General features: G+C 39.7%; 1 protein-coding gene across 2 annotated transcripts; it reads left to right on the top strand.

Annotated features, from left to right (window-relative positions):
* The first annotated feature begins 312 nt into the window (after positions 1–312).
* Positions 313–15,706, top strand: clint1a (clathrin interactor 1a). Of its 2 annotated transcripts, none has more exons than XM_042493222.2 (12): positions 313–517; positions 4,673–4,777; positions 5,721–5,817; positions 6,847–6,955; positions 7,444–7,608; positions 7,733–7,913; positions 8,812–9,031; positions 9,120–9,207; positions 9,849–9,914; positions 10,406–10,722; positions 12,995–13,205; positions 13,330–15,706. In XM_042493222.2, the coding sequence occupies exons 1-12, from the start codon at positions 477–479 to the stop codon at positions 13,641–13,643; spliced, it is 1,914 nt and encodes a 637-aa protein (XP_042349156.2). In that variant the 5' UTR covers positions 313–476; the 3' UTR covers positions 13,644–15,706. The 2 variants fall into 2 exon arrangements, with proteins under 2 accessions (XP_042349156.2, XP_042349155.2); XM_042493221.2 differs by having other exon boundaries at positions 314–517; positions 10,403–10,722.
* The last annotated feature ends 1,118 nt before the right edge of the window (positions 15,707–16,824 follow it).

Below are 16,824 nucleotides of genomic sequence, written 5' to 3'. Positions count from 1 at the left end.
TTAACTTAAAATAATAAGAATAAAAAATCCAGTCGACCCCCATGGATCCTTGATGTGATTGCAGGGAGTCTTTACAGTTAAAATACAATTTAATCTGGCTATCACTTGGACAGGTCGTTTTCTCTATTATTATTTTTTTTTATCTCCCAGCAATGGGTTTTATATTGTGTACCAAGCTGATACTTTATTCATTTAAAAATATACGTACAGACAGACTCACGGGACTCAATGGTGGTGCCGGGACAGTAGGCTAATTAGAAACTACAACTCCAATGCTGCTTTACGCAACACGGTGACGTTTCGGGGGCATTTCCCGTAGTAACCTTTCCTGTCTGCCTGCTGGAGCGTTTGCGCCTCCTGTCTTGAAAGTGAGGTGAAGAAGAGTTTACTTTGCAGTGAGTTGAAGGTTTGGTTTCGGTGTTCGTGTGGAGTAAAGGGTTTTGTCGAGGCAGAAAGCCCATTTTCACGGAGCCAAGATGCTGAACATGTGGAAGGTTAGGGAGTTGGTTGACAAAGCGTAAGTATCTCTCAACTACTTTACGTGTTTTTCGGTGCGTTTGTGCTTGTAGTTTACCTGTTTGAAAGAGACACGTACCCAAAACTTTGACGTCACGTCACTCGAACAAGTTAGCTAGCATGTATGCTACTAGCAAGTTAGTTAGCTGACTTTGACAAATACTGTTTGTCTAAACTATGAGTGTTTCTCCGTTGTCACGGTCATTTTGCCTGGTGTTTCGGTTAGTGTGCGATACTATTTGCACGGTTGTGAGACCACTTTAGCTTGTTGTTTGTGCGTTTTCGCCGACAGTTCAAGCTAACTCACTTAGCTGACAAGCTAGCTAATTATCTAGCCTGCTGGCTAGGTAGCTAGCTGAGCCAGCTAAGCTAGTTTGACAGCTCCTGGGCTGAATTATCAGCAGGAAGTGATCGTCTACCGTTAAATGATAACCGATATACGTTAACGCACATGATCGTACTATCGTTTTAAACTACCACAGTGTGGAAGTGTTGTCGAAACTTAATCGCCGGTACAAGTGTTAGGGCACTTGTAGCTAAGTTACACTTAACCTCAGAGTAGCTATACTGTACATTAAGTAAGTTTTCGAACTTCTACATACACCACATGGCTGGATAAACTCACAGCCACATTGTTATGTTTCTTTAGTGGGTTTTTTGTGTAGACTGTTTGCCAAGTGTTACTAGTTAACCTTAGTCAGACAATATAAACTAAGATCTCAAGGTGACAAACGTCCAATGTATTACTGCATAATACAGTACAGAATATAAACACACGTATTTGCTGTAGCAACTGTAAATTTATAGAAGTCTCTCATCAAATGTTTGGTATTATAATAGTAACTTTATTTGTACAGCACTTACCTAAATAAAGTTAGAGTGTTTCACAAAGTTCAGTAAAATAAAACAAAAAAATATACAAGTAGTGTGTACTGAAGCAAAACGAAACCAAAGGAAATAAAATACAAAAGTTATATATCACAAATGTACAATTCAGTCATTAAAAGGAAAAGCTTTCCATACCAAAAATATGTTTTAAGCAATGATATATAAACCTCTTTATGGCACTACCATGTGTAATTTATCATTACACAGGTTGAAACTGTATGTTTACCACAAAAGAACAAGAAGATAAACGACAGCGACCAAACAGAGCACTTATTAATCAGTGACTAGTGATCCTGCTGTGTTTTGCAACTTCTTGGTGAATTTCCAGCTGCTAGTTTTAAGTTCAAGGATTTGATTATGTTACCTCAACTGGACACATTAGTCACTGTTTGCCTTTTCACCAGGTTTTGATTGGACAAAAGAGTGAGATTTGTAGGCAAAATGTATGAAAAGTGGCAAAAAGCAAGAAACAGATGTACACTGTTGCGCACACCTTAAACTATGAATCTGTTTCATTTACTTTGTTTATACAAAGGGGGTACAGATGTCTTTTGAGTGGAGTGTGCAAGATGGTATATGAATCAGTGGTTGCAGGTATATCCTTCTATCCAGTAGTGTTTATATGTAGGTTTAATTTGTGTAATAGAGTTTATTGTTTGAATGTAGTATAGGATCCCATTCCAGAATTTAGTCTAACTGTGAAAAAATGAACATCTTTGTATAGTTTGATGGCTGTGTCAGTTCAAGACTGCATGGCCGGCAGCAGTAATGTAGTACCTGAAATTACCTACCTGCCAGCACTCAACTTGGGCAACACCCTGGGGATAGTGCTTCTTTTGTTCTGCTTTGGACTCTGGTTTACTTTTAGCCGCTGACTAAACGTGAGCATGCTGTCCTGTACTGTAGGGTTGTGGTAGGCTATTGCACAATTTTTCCTGTTAAAACTTTAATGGCTAATTTTGCAGACCAAGACAACAGGGTGTTCTTAAGTCCATCCAAGAGGGCATTCCTGCTGAATGCACTTGTCTCCCTGGAGTGTGACCTCCTTGAACATTGGCTACTGTCATGAGAGACAGAGAGGGAGGCAGCCCAAGAGAGAGAAAGGACAGGTTTGAGTTTCAAAGATTAAAGGATGGGAGTTTCCATGTTTCTTTTCCTCTTGGTTGCTTTGAAATCAAGGATGAAGAAAGAGCGTGTGTTTTGTGACATTCATAAATTGACACATTTTGCATTGACTCAAATTGTAAATGATTTTTTTAAAAGTGTAACCAAGCTGTGAGTCATACACACTACCAGTGTGGCATAAAGCAACATTTCCTGTTGTGTGATTAAGTTGAGGTTTTTGCTGAGGCAGTACGTGCAAGCAAATGCCTTATCCTGTTTCAAATGGGTCTTGCAATGAAAAAATCAACGTGTATAATATGAAAAATAAGATACAATTGGGTTAATGAGTAACAAACAGCAAGGGAACATTTTTAACATGCAGCACCACTGCAGTCTAACGGAAATCTGCTGTGAGAGAGTATCACAACTTCCGTTTTATCTGGCTGATATCTAGGACAGGAGCTACCACTATGAACAGATAAGATGTTGCATTACTACATCATATCCTCTTGTATTTTGACTGTCATTCATGCAAGCATAAAACACTTTGCACTACTAGCTAGAGGGACTCAGAATACTTACAGTTAGTAAGACAGCACACAAAATAATCAGAGAGACACCTAAAAGCTAAATGAAACCTGAAGAAAACACTTTTCTAAATGGACAGAGTCTTTTCTGGGACTGAAATAAGTGTAATATGAAGATTGTTGCCATCAGAATTCAGTTTGATACAGAATAAGACTTGTGTGTGTGTCTAGGATCTCCTACATTAAGTTAATGTAACCCATCATCCAAATTTGAGCATATTTTAATCAGCTGTGAAAAAGCACCTGGCTTGGTCATTTCCAAATAATTTTGTTGGCATAGACTACATTTTTTCAAAAGAGGGTATGTTGTCAAAGTGGTAACCATACCCTGCAGCTTGCAGTAGTAATGCAGCCTTTCTCCATAACCACAGAGAGGGTGTTTCTCCACCCATCAATTCAATGCTGCTCTTTCAGGCTCTGTACATTTTATTGCTGATGTGGCAGTAGCGTGGAAGGGATAAGGAGGCGCAGGGTTCAAATGTTTTGCTTCACTTTGTTTTGGCCAAAGCTGTGACAGGGCTCACTTAATTATTTGGGATAAGAAGCCTGTTTTTATAAAGATTATATTTCTATAGACCTGTAAGAGACTGCTCTTATTCAAGGTAATGGACAAAAAAGAAAATGTTGTGGCTAAGTATGCTACACAGACTTGTAGGTCAGTGTGTGGATGTCATCACACTGCTCCCAAGGAAGTGAGCACTGGCCAGGTAATTAATCTCTTTTTTAAAATAAAAAATAGTCCAATTCAAAACATAAATTCAACATAAAACAAAGAGGCAATAATGCACCAGAAATTATCCGATGTCCTTTATGTTTCTGCACTATTCTCTGCCTGGAAAATCATTTGTTTAACCTTTCATGACATGCCTCCTATACAAACAGGACATTAAATAGACATGTTTTTGCAGTCTTACAGTAAGTGCTGGCTGTGACAGTGTTAGGAGGACATATTGTAGACCTACTAACAGAATCTTATGTTATGTTGTCTGAGCTGAATCTGAACAGACATAGGTCAATGCTTGAGTTGTTTTAGTTTGTTGTGTATAATCATGACCCTCAATATGTTCAGAGGCAGCCAAACCCACCAACCTTGTTGAACAAGCTTCTTTGTTTGTCTGGCTCATATTAGTAGAGAGCCACCATTTGTAGTGTTGATTTCCTCCCATTTGAGTTCCTTTTTTTTCTAGTTTCTCTCAGTGTCAACAAGCAAGAGCTCACCCACAGTGAGCATAGCCCTGTTTCACACAGTGCCATTTGAGGTCTCATTTATGTGTTTGTATTGAACGGAAAATTGCCTTTGCTTGTTTAGTATCCTATTTTTGGTTTTGACAAGTGTTTAGATTCAGAGTGCACACACAAACACTCCCTATTGTCCCATTCCCACTCTGTTTAGCCTCTAAAAGGACAAATGTATGGGTGTGGCTGTAATAAGAGTACTTTTCATCTTTTATCATCTACGTTGTTTGGTTTTCATTGAGGCCACATATTTACATAACTGGAACGCCAAATATCATGTACAGTACTTAACATAGAGATGATTAATAGAATGGTGTATGTTTTTTATCCTCCTAATATAGAACCAACGTGGTGATGAACTACTCAGAGGTGGAGTCTAAAGTCAGAGAGGCCACCAATGACGACCCCTGGGGACCATCGGGACAGCTGATGAGTGAAATTGCGAGGTGAAGACAACACCTCATGTTGTACATTATTTTCTTCAGAAAAGCTCTGTTTTTTTTGTACATAAAACAAAACAGTAGAAAGATTATCTTAAGCGCTTTTTGACTGCAACTTTTGCATGAACAGTTTTCAGGAAATTCACCTCCATTTTGACCATGGGAACCTATTTTAAGCTTTGGTTTTTGAGCCTTGCCCACAAAAGTCCCTTTTTCTAAGGTAGTGTTTTCTACAAGCCAGAAACTACTGCAGCACTGTTGGCAGTTCTGGAAACAAGCCTCACATCTGCTACATGTACGACATTCATTCAGACTGCTGCAGTCAGTATTCAGGCAGAGATAGGAATTTTGAAATGTTGTGTTGTCATTGACATTTAAATGCTAATGGCTCATGTAGCCAAGTAGAGTCATAGTGAAATTAAAGTGAGATTAAAACATAACTTTGTTATTATGGCTAAATACTAAAGCAGAAAAGGAACTAGACAAACAAAGATCCTTGCTAATTTGGAAATGCTCCTGATCTCTCTGTGTTTTTTGAGACTCCTTTGCACTTCGGCATGTCAATTTTCCTACCTTAATTCAGACATTATAGTAGCAGTAAATCACAAACAGTAAGACAATGACTGGAAACTTTTAAATTTACTGTGGTGTCTTGTGGCATGCAAAGTCACATGTAAATATATGCATTTTTTAAGACATTTTATTGGTCTGATTTGCCTCATCTTATACACTTCTTAGGTTGCAGTGGATACACAAACAAAAGTATACTAGATTAATCTTTAGCTCCTGGAGAACTTCCTGAGTTTAGTTCCTGGAAGTCTTTAGTCAAAGGCTGTAAGCATGCTAATTGATCCAGCTGTTGGTTGTCATGCAGAAGAAATTAGAACTTTTGTTACTAAAAGAACACTGTCTTTCTCTTTCTCTCTTCTTTGAATGTTTTTGTAATCAGATCCACCTTCATGTATGAGCAGTTTCCAGAGGTAATGAACATGCTGTGGACCCGCATGCTGAGGGATAACAAGAAGAACTGGCGGAGAGTCTACAAGGTCTGCCACAATACTGTTGCAACATCCCACAAACACATATGCTTAATAATGACACATGGCACAAAAGTCAACACCCTGTTTAGACCTGGCATCAACATGCATCTCAGCTGATCTGATCACAATTGAATAGCACTAAATATAAGATAAACAGCCACCGATTACATATTTCCGATCTGATGACTTAAACCACGTGCTGAGGTTGTCAGGGACACATTTGACCGCATATCTTCTATAGTGTAAACGCTAACGCCGTCCTGATGTGTCCTGATACATCTCCATCAGGACTACATCATCAGAGCACTCATGTTCTGCAACTTGCCCATTTTATGTAGACTTGGATGGAGAGTTGTGTGTCCGTCCATTGATTTGCCTCATGGAAGGAGAGATGTTAAATTCTGCTGGCAGTGATATCTCCAGCTGTACTCACACAACTGCTAATGTAAGTAGCAAGCATGGTACAGAGCAGCTAGCAAAATGTGGGACAGTAAGAAAATCTGAACACAGGTGATCAGCTGGAGGCACATGATCGGGACAGGTATGAAAGGCGATGTGTCTCGGCTGTCCACTTGTGTTTGCATCACCAAAATTCATGCTAATGCCAGGTCTAAACAGAGTCTAAGAACCAAATACATATATAGTTTTGATTTGACTAAAAACTTTTGACCAGACCCAACTAAAACCAACATGGCTTCAGTTTTAACCTGACTCATACTGGAACTCTTTTAAAATGAGCCATCTGTTTAATGTCAGACTTTCTTCTAATTGTTCACAGGCAGGAAAATATATTGAAAAAGTTAACAAAATAAAAACAGTTGACCTTGGATAGAAACTGTTATATGGCTTATGTTCTTAACATGATTTAAATTGAGGGGAAAAAGATGTGATGAAAAATATCGTACCCATCACTGATCCAGTTCGAGCCCATGGGAGAGAAATCCCAGCTTGAATCGGTCAGCTGGACTTCAGCAATATTCTGTAGAAGTTGAGAATCAAGTCTTAAACATGTTTTGTTGTGTGTCTGTTTCCCAGTCCCTGCTATTGCTGTCCCATCTAATCAGGAACGGATCAGAGAGGGTTGTTACCAGCGCCAGAGAGCATCTTTATGACTTGAGATCATTAGAAAGCTACCACTTTGTAGGTAAGGTGTCATTCTGGTTTTTCTTCTGTATTTTTTTCTGACTTTTACCATTTTTTTCTTTGCATGTTGAAGAAGTAGTACCCTAAGGATACTTGCTAAACCAAAAATACTGTGCCTTTTATAGTTTTGCATTGATTTGGTGAGGCGCTCTCTACATCTCAGCATTGGAGTATTTAGTGTTTATAAACAATAGCTTCAGTGTGAGCTGTTATGAAGGGAGGGAGGCCTTAAGCACTGCTTAGTCCACAAACCCTTAAACCACACACACACACGCACGCACGCACACACACACAGCCCTAAAGCTGCTTACACTCTTTCCAACGATGGGTGTATTTGAGATGCACTTGAAAACTGGAAAAAATAAATAAAATGAATTGCTTGTGTGTGCATGTGTGGTTTCAATGCATTGCAAAGTTAACACAAGAAGTTGCTAATTCATTAATTATATTAACATCAGCACATCTGCGTCTCCACATCTATGTTTCTAGATGAGAATGGAAAGGACCAAGGTGTGAATGTGCGACACAAGGTGAAGGAGCTGGTAGATTTTGTCCAGGATGATGACAGGCTTAGGGAAGAACGGAAAAAGTCAAAGAAGATTAAAGACAAATACATCGGGGTGTCTTCAGACAGTATGGGATACAGAAGTTACTGTAAGTCCTCCATTGAGAAATATAAATGGACTAATTGTAAACAAAAACATTTGGGTTTTATTTCATGTCCTCTTTTTTGTTCCCTTTATCTGTTTATCTGCCTGCTTGAATTCCTTCCCTCCAGCGGGCGACAGGTACGACTCTAGTGACAGCCGGGGGAAGTGGGACGATGACTGGGAGAGGAAAGGGCAGTTCCCCTTCAGCGAGAAATTGGGAGAGATCAGCGACAAAATCGGCAACACCATTGACGATACCATAAGCAGATTTAGGAAGAAGGACAGAGACGATTCACCAGATCGATTCAGGTTAGAAGCAGTAATTGTGGAAATTATAAATTAAAGATACAAAAAACATGTTCCAAATATGAAAAAAGGGAAGCCCCCACCACCACCAAAAGTCCAGATAAAAATATGAAACTTGTTTTCACTCTCAATAAGTTTTCTGAAACTATTAAAGGCACTGCTCATAATGGACCTTCATTTTCACCGAAGAAAAATGAGTCAAACTATTCAATTACATTGTGAGTATACCTGTAAATTAAATGGTCAGTGTTTCCATGGTCATGTAATTCCTTGAGAGTTTTTAAATTGGGAAAAAATATTTTTACAGGCTTGGAAATGATTTGGAATTAACAGAATTGTTTGTAAAAGTTTTGAATATATATATATAGTGTTTTGGCTATTGTTTGAAAAATGTTCATGAAAAAATCCCAAAACATGTCTAATGTTATGCAAAATATGTTCCCTTTATTACTAATTAAAATGTAGTGCTGCACTGCTGAATGTTGAATGTTGGCACTCGCATGCTAGCATGGTTATAGCTGCGAGTTAACTTCAACCAGCACTCAACCAATCCATTGTTTCATCCAATGATTAAAAATTAAAAATTAAAAATTGTGGGTAAATTATTATGGTAACATAATGGAAAAGTTTTGCAAAAAAAAAAAAATGTGTGGGAACCCTGAGTGATTAGGAAATGCAGATCAGGCCATGGTTAGCCAAAAAGAGAAGGAAATCTACTAAAAAGCCAAGACTGACTGACTTGAGTGCATACAGTACATAACAAAAAGGCTTCCTCCAGAACATGGTTTGGATCTTTGATCTCTTTTTTTTTTTCCTTGATGGATGTAGTATGTACAAAGAAAATCTTATCTGTATTGTCACATACCTGGTTGTCATAGCTGAGCCACTATTGTCTCCATAGTGACAACGAGGAGGACAGGGGTCGCTCGTCTCACAATGGCCAGACAGGAAAAGAATTCAAAGATGAAGAGGAGACTGTTACCACCAAGAGTGTACACATAGTCCAAGCAACAGAGACCACAGCAACACGGAAGAAAGGAGGGGTCCCGTCTAAGAAAGTAGACTTGGGTGCTGCAGCCAACTACACAGGCGACAAGAGTCCAGCCACCACCACCAAACAGGTAGTGAGAGCATAGAAACATATAAGATCAAACTTTATTGATATGTATGGACTTTGCCCTGATGTTTCTTAAATTCTCTTGGTTCCAGCCCCAGCCAGCAGCCCCCCAGCCCTCCAGTACCGCCCTAGCTGACCTACTAATGGTGGACACAACACCGAGCCAGCCCGCTGCCACAGGTATAATGTCACTAACTTAAGCAAAACCCTGACTTTTTGTGAGCTGCACTTGTTGTGGCTGTTTAAGCGGGGCTTGTCTAAAAAGATTTGGATCATTTTCTATGCTGGAACCACAGAAATACCAGACATTTTCTGCATAGCTCAGCACCTCAGGGAAAACACTCAAACGGAAAAACATGCCTTTCATTAGCCTGCAATGTTTTGTTTTTTGTTTTTTTTTTACATGTTGTATATTCATAGCAAACAAGCCAGACACCAGTAAATTAAGAAATAACCTTTTTGTTCCGCATTACATTGTGGTATAAGACAGAGAAGTCCACAGTGACTGCAGGACAAGACTCTACAGGACGAGACTGCAGTGACGGTGCCCAGCTGCTGATGCTAGCTTCAGTTTTTGGGGACAGCAGGGGGAGGGAGTTGATGTATAGGAACTAAGTGCACCAGATGTTTTTGGAGCAGTCCCTGGTGAATGGAGAGGGCGGGAGCGTTGAACAGATGTTGGTCTTCTCCACCTATCCACTGCCACCACCCCTCCCCTCCCTCCTACACTTCTGACACTGAAGGAATGCTAACTATGGAGGAATGACACCTGGAGCTCGCTTGTTTGAAATTGATGTGTTTATGTCTATTTCTCATTGCAGACCTGATGAGTGGATTTGCTGACTTCTCCTCACCTGCTGCCTCCGTCGGCCTCTCCTCTGGATCTGGTTGGTTTTAAGACTTTTTTTTCCTTCTTTTTGTTAGTGTGTGCATGTGTGTGCTGTTGCAGCCATACTGCTAGAATATTCAGAGAGATGCTGGGAGGAAGCCCTGGCCATATGGAGCCTGCTACCTGCTCTGCATAACAAGAACAGACACACATCAACTCCTGTTATGGATGACAAGGAGACAGGGACGGTGGAAGAAGTTGGTGGGGGTGGAGAGAGCTTAGAGAGATTGAGAGGCGGGATAGGAACAACAAGCAGGGCCAGTTCAATGAAAATTTAAAATGTGGCACCAGTGGTCACTGAGTATGCCCTGGATAAAGCTCGACTGGCCTCACTCAAGACTCAACTATCTTACCTTAATTGTTATGACAGGTTCAAATTTGCTTGAGTGACTTTTGTTTGCAGAATCTTGAAATTATTTACATAGCTCACAATGCAAACATTTTAGTTTGGATGGCAAATACAGACATTCATTCTTCTTGTTACAGCAGCACCTTCCTCGAGCAGCAATGGGGACTTCGGAGAGTGGAATGCCTTCCCCGGAGGTCAGATGCCAGCATCTGCTCAGACTGTTGACACCAGCGGAAATGACCTTTTTGGAGCCATGACAGGTCCTGCCGCTGCCGCTGCCGCTGCCCCCGCCCCCGCCCTCGCCCCAGCCTCATCTTCAGGCTCTGGTCCTGCCTCAGCAGACCTGTTTGATTTGATGGGGCCAACTCAGTCCATCACCTCCTCCCAGAGCCTCAACTTTAGCATGAGCAGCACACAGAGCATGAGCACCACAATCCTGCCCCAGTCTATGTCACAGGTATGCATGATTGCACTCATAGCCACACGCATCCTTTTTTTAAATAATTTATTGATATACATATCATTACAAGGCTCTTGAAGGGGGCTTAAATTATACAGGTGGAGACAAAATATCCTCAGGAAAATAATGATACACTTTGTTGCACTGCCAGACAGCTGCATTTTAGTGTTTTATTTTTTTAAATCATAGATGTACGTGTTTGTGTATATTTCAGACAGTATTTGAAAAATACAGGATATCATGTTGATTTAAAAAAAATAAAACTGAGGGATATAAATCTGTGTTGCTTTAAATACACTTACAGTCTAATAAAAAACAATGATCTTAGTTAATGCACAAGTCTGAGAAGCATCCGAGGCGCATCCATTTGATAAATAAATGGATCATTAGTGCATTATGACTTGATTTGGCATGAGTCACATAGCATATTAGTGGTGTCCACCTTAAAATAACATTTGTGTGACATTAGTAAAAACAGTAAATAAACAACAGTAATAATAACAGGAAATATAAACATATATTGTGACTGACTGACATGTAACAGCAGAAAAAGAAGTTAAATCACAAATCATAAAATTAAGGTCAAAATGGCAATGACAGTGAAAATAGTGAAAATTAAATAAGAGCTAAAATACACTGTGACATATGTTTTTTTTTTGTCATATTTCCTTTGAGTTTATATATATTGTTGGTTAAGATTCTTTTTAATCCAGTTCTTCATCAGAACTGAAAAGGCCTTTCTGCTCGTAGATAAAACATCTTCAAGAGACATATTTGTTTCTGGCATGTCACGTGTGAGTTTGTTACTGTTTATATTAACGCTATCTATTACTATTTAATTTTCACTGTTTTTTGCTGGCATTTTTTGTTTGTTTGACCATAATTTTAATTATTTGTGATTCAACTTCTTTTTCTGCAATTATTTATGTCAGTCAGTCACAGTATTTGTTTCAATTTTCTCTGTTATTTTTACTGTCAGGTCTTTGAAATGTTTTTTTTTTTATGTGGCCACTACTAACATGCCATGTGAGTTGTGTCATATGACCTGTTGATGAGCTTTAAATTGAACTTGTCTTCATACCCTGATGAAGACCTGAAGTGGGGACGTGTTGGTTATTTATTTGTTTTGAAAGGATTTGTACATATAATCAGAGTGCCTCAAATGCTTTTCAGACTGCCAACCTATACCAAAGACTTCTATATTAAGTACGCTGAACAGTCATTGTTTTATTCTGCATAGACTACTTGCACCATCCTTGAAGAACACCTGTTTATTTATTTATTGTATTTATTTATTTATTTTGCTGTCACCAACATCTGGATTCTTGACCCTGTTTAACTTAATATCAGCATTGGCCCAAGATTGTTGCTCAGTTTCAGTGGTACAGTTTTTAATGTCATCACTTTCTCACTAACAATAACTAACACAGCATAAGATTTAGCCAGTTGTTGTTGGGTGCTTTTTTTTATAGAATTGGTGTTTGTAATCTCCCAACTACAGGCTTGTTGACTTGGCCTTGGCCTCAAATGTGAGTGCTGTGAGTAATAGTCTGGCATGTACATGAAAACACAAAGAAACTTTTAACCATTTTATGCCTGCGCATGAGGCTGTGAAAAAAAAATAATGTCCAACATTGACAGAAATTGTATTCTTAAAGTTGTATTTTAATCCAACAATAAAATGATAATACTCATTTACCCTTGGTTTACACTGCTGGTGGACCACAACAGTCAGCATGCCTGTGGGATAAAGACATACCTCGTGTGATTGAAAGATGGAGGACAGGCATGATGGTGGAGGGTTAACATGCAGCCTCACCAGATGCTCATTTCCCCCAGAGACCGCCCCCTTACCACCCACTCCTCCTGTTACTGACACACAGAATGAGAGGAATCAGTTTTGAGTTACAAAAACATTAAAAACCCAACAAGAGCCCGTTGATGTCGACTGTATTTCCATGTTAAAAGGTTGTTGACCTAAAAAACTCATTCTTTAGTTCACTGAGAAGACACCCACCACTCCCTTTTACTCTGGTTACTTTAGATGGTATGTTTTAATGAGCTCAGTAAGAGACAGTAGCAGATTTCTCCGGCAGTATCGAGGTTAAGTGGGGGTTTAAAGGCCTTGAATTATGAGAAGGAACTGCATCTTTTCATCATGTATTTCAATTTTTGGAGCTTTTATGTTTATCACTGCGTATGTCTGTGATTTCTGGCATGGATTAGCTCCTTCTTTAACATTGTGTCTGTGCGTCCTTGTCTTTGCCAGCCCCTCCAGACCATGGGGGGACCTCTACAACCGCAGTCTGTGCAGCCCCTCCAGCCTGTGCAGCAGGGAGCGGCCTCTCAAGGTGCCGGAGCCAAAGCCACCCTCCCTTCCACCTGGTCAGACCCCTCCGTTAACATCAGCCTGGACTTCCTGGGCCCAGGCATGCAGCCACCCAAGCAAAGCCAGCCCACTCTCAACACCCTCCAGCATGGTGAGAGGACTGGTAGATCTGGCGTGAATAATGACACCGAAGCTCTCTGTCAAAGCACCTCATCAATTACATGAGATTTCAAATTTTGCATGTTTATTTATTGAGGTTGTTCTGTCATTTTCAGGCAACCAGGTACCTGCCAACATGCTCTCCCAGGGATTTTCCACTATGAGCCTTGGACCTACAACAGTCAGACCGCCTGTAAATCCTATGATGCACCCTGGTGCTGGCATGGGAATGGGCATGGGCATGGGGATGGGAATGGGAATGGCCCCCAACCAGGCCATGATGGGGATGGGCATGAACATGGGGATGCCACAGGGAGGTATGACCATGGGGATGCCCAATACTATGGGGATGGGAATGGCGATGAACCCTGGAATGGTCCAACAGCCCAAACACGATGCCTTTGCTGACTTCGGCAACTTTGGAAAGTGATAGAGCATGAGAGAAAAGATTATCTGGTGGAGCGGTGTTGGTCTCTCTCTCTCTCTCTCCGTCCATTGGTGAAGGATTGTTATGAGCTGCAAACAAAGAGTACTTGAATAATGTCAACCATCACAACACCAACACCCTGCAATCCCATTTTTTATTTTAAAGACATGCTGTGTAGTGATATGGATCTCAATGAATGTTTGTGTTGTGTTTGAACCAATGATCCGTCTGGTCTTGGGTGACAGTCAGACACACGCTGATGTCAGTGTGCCTTGTTGGTTACGCGTGAGTCAGTGAGATGACAGAAGAGTGTGCCACCAAGAGAATGTCAGGGGGGAGGGATTTGCTTTATAACCTCAATCAAGTGAAATCACCAGGATAGCAAAAAGAAATCAGTAGCTGCATTTTTGTTTAGATGCATTCTCAGTTATTTTACTGAATGATAAGTTTGAATAACATGATCAGCCATTTTAACTTTCTAATGTACATTTAAGAATGTCAAGTTACCTCTTTTTCTTTTGTCATTGCTCTTCCTTTGACCTGTAAATAGAAATCTGGAGCCCTTTACAAATAAGTTATGAAGTTCCTATATGAGAGGCAGTGGCAGTGTGTATCATACAGACCAAATCTGATATGAATGGAGACCCATAAAGCACATTGACACCTTCTCTTTGTACATAAGCGTCCACACACTCCGGATGTGACATGTCAATTTAAGTAATGAGTGTTTGGAGTGAAGGCTATTGATTAATTTGAGGAGTTTCTCCCTCAACAGACCATCATTTGTGGCCTTTCTTATTGCTATATATATATAAATATATCTATATATTTTACTTATGAAGAATATTATAATCAGTTTGCATCCAAATGAGATAATCAGTAGGTAGAGCCTCAAACAGGGGTTGTGGGTTCTTTATTACAGCACAGAGTGCCTGAAAGACATTTGCCTTTTCTCTTCAGTTAACCTCTTTGAAGGAACCAATGTGACTGTGCAGTGTTGGACAGCTACCAAAACGGAGCTTCAGTACTATGTACAGACATCTTGTGTTTGTACTAATGCCTCAAGCCAAGCGCACTGTCTGTACGCATATCAAATGCAATCGTATAATTATGTCACTTTTGTTTGTCCAGTGCACACTTTTGTGGTTCCACTCAGTTCAGGTCATTGATAACTTCAGTGCTAAAAAAAAACAACACACAAAATGAAAACACATTGACTTCAATTTAATTCAACGCCAACAGGTGTTGATACAGACTGTTATTGCGTCATGCATCCATGTGTTGATACAGACTGTTATTGCGTCATGCATCCATGTGTTGTGTGTTTAATGTTCACCAATTCTGCCCTCTCATCTTCCATTGTTTTTTGCACATTAAAAACAGCAATCTCGAAAATAGTGTTTGTCATAACAGTCATCCGTAAAAAAGTGTGTTTTGCAACTTATGAGGAAGATTGTGAGAGAAAGCACTTCATACACTCTGAGTACTTTATGGATGAAGGTGTGTTGTGGGTCATTAACATGTAATGAACAATCCCATTCAGCTGTGCGCCCGCTAACTGATCAGTTTAGATGTACAAAACATTGCTCCTCAGTGGTTCAAGTGCCTGCCCGTGGTTGCCTCCTGGCCCTTGTAATGAGTGATAAGTAAATCTTGGCTGCCTGGCGTTTTTGGCATGTCAACAATCAGATAAATAATTCACTGACCAGAGGAGAAGGCAGTGGATGCTGCAGCCCCAAGAGGATTGAAGTTGTGCTTTCCCGCTCTCCCAAGGGCTTAAGAGGCGGAGCACACTAACACATAGTAGCCTTGTGTCAGAGTCTGAAGCATTAAAATGACCAAAATCTGTTTGCTGTTTTTTTTTCTAAGATATATCAGTAGAGGTTGTTTTATTCATTTTGTTTTCTACTTCAAATTGTTTTCTCTAAAATGGGATTGTTACTGAAACACTAGCATATGCAAATGTAAAAAAAAATCCTTTGAGAAAATTAAATTTTTCATTATTCCCATTTTGATTTGATTTACACATCGATTCTTTATCTACAACATTAAACAGTTGATTGAAATTTGTTAATGGTGTGTGTTATTTGGTGTGCTGTGTCATTAGCCTCATTCAAAAGAGCTTCAAGCAGCAAAAGTGAAGCCACTGTGCTCGGCTTTGAAATTGCTTTTAGTTAATGCGAGTTTGTTAACTTCATCGTTTGAGGTAATAAAGAAAAGTCTTGGTTAAACATGCACATTAACAAATTATATTAATAAGGCAGGAAGCCAGGAGAATAAGTGGAGGAAATTTAAACTTACAATAAATGCAAATCAGCTCAAAAAAATGAGAATGTTGTAATTCCAGAGGTCTCCAGTGTCAAAGTATCAGTGCACATTAGAGCTGCAACAAACAATGATTTCCTTTGTCGATTAATCTGTCAGTAATTCTCTCAATTAATTGTTTGGTCTATAAAATGGTCAAAAACATCAATCAGTGTTCGCCAAGTCCCAAGATGACATTCTGAAATGTCTTGCTTTTTCCTCAAATCCAAATATATTCAGTTACTGTCATAGAGGAGTAAAGACATCAGAACATATTTACATTGAATATGTTTGAATAAGAGTAATTTGACTTTTTTCTTTTAAAAAAAATCAAAGTTGTTAATTTAAGAGTTTACCAACTGATTAATCGTTGCAGCTCTAGTGTACGTAACAAAAATTATATCAAAAAACTATATGCAAAAACTATATCACAATATAGGCAAAGGATTTAACAGCAAAGTAGTTAAAGGTCCAGTGTGTGGGATTAAGTGGCATCTGGTGGTGAGATTACAGAACTGAAACTTCTCTTAAGCGTGTAGGTCTACAGTGGCTGACATGACAATGCAACGGCCCTATCTAGAGCCAGTGTTTGGTTTATCTGTCCGGGGCTGCGGTAGAGATAACATGGCAGATTCAGTGGAAGAGGACCTTCTTCGTATGTAGATATAAACGGCTCATCTAAAGGCCGAGACAAACCAAACTGTCATCAGAGAACTAACACCAACAAGAGCCCCGTCCTAAGTCACCCTGCGCCTCTGTATCGCTGCCAAAAAGTTGCATATGAACACACTGAACCGAGAGCCAACCACCTTGTATTTTCTGCGCCTGCGTGTGAGGAAATACCCCTCCAAACCAGCAGACAGCAGTAGTCTGTAATCAT

The sequence above is a fragment of the Plectropomus leopardus genome, chromosome 8 (genome assembly GCF_026936395.1).
Source record: "Plectropomus leopardus strain MGB_pleo_1.0 chromosome 8, ASM2693639v1, whole genome shotgun sequence".
Taxonomy (NCBI): domain Eukaryota; kingdom Metazoa; phylum Chordata; class Actinopteri; order Perciformes; family Serranidae; genus Plectropomus; species Plectropomus leopardus.
The sequence above is the reverse complement of the archived record's forward strand: the minus strand, read 5'-3'. Positions and strand labels throughout refer to the sequence as shown.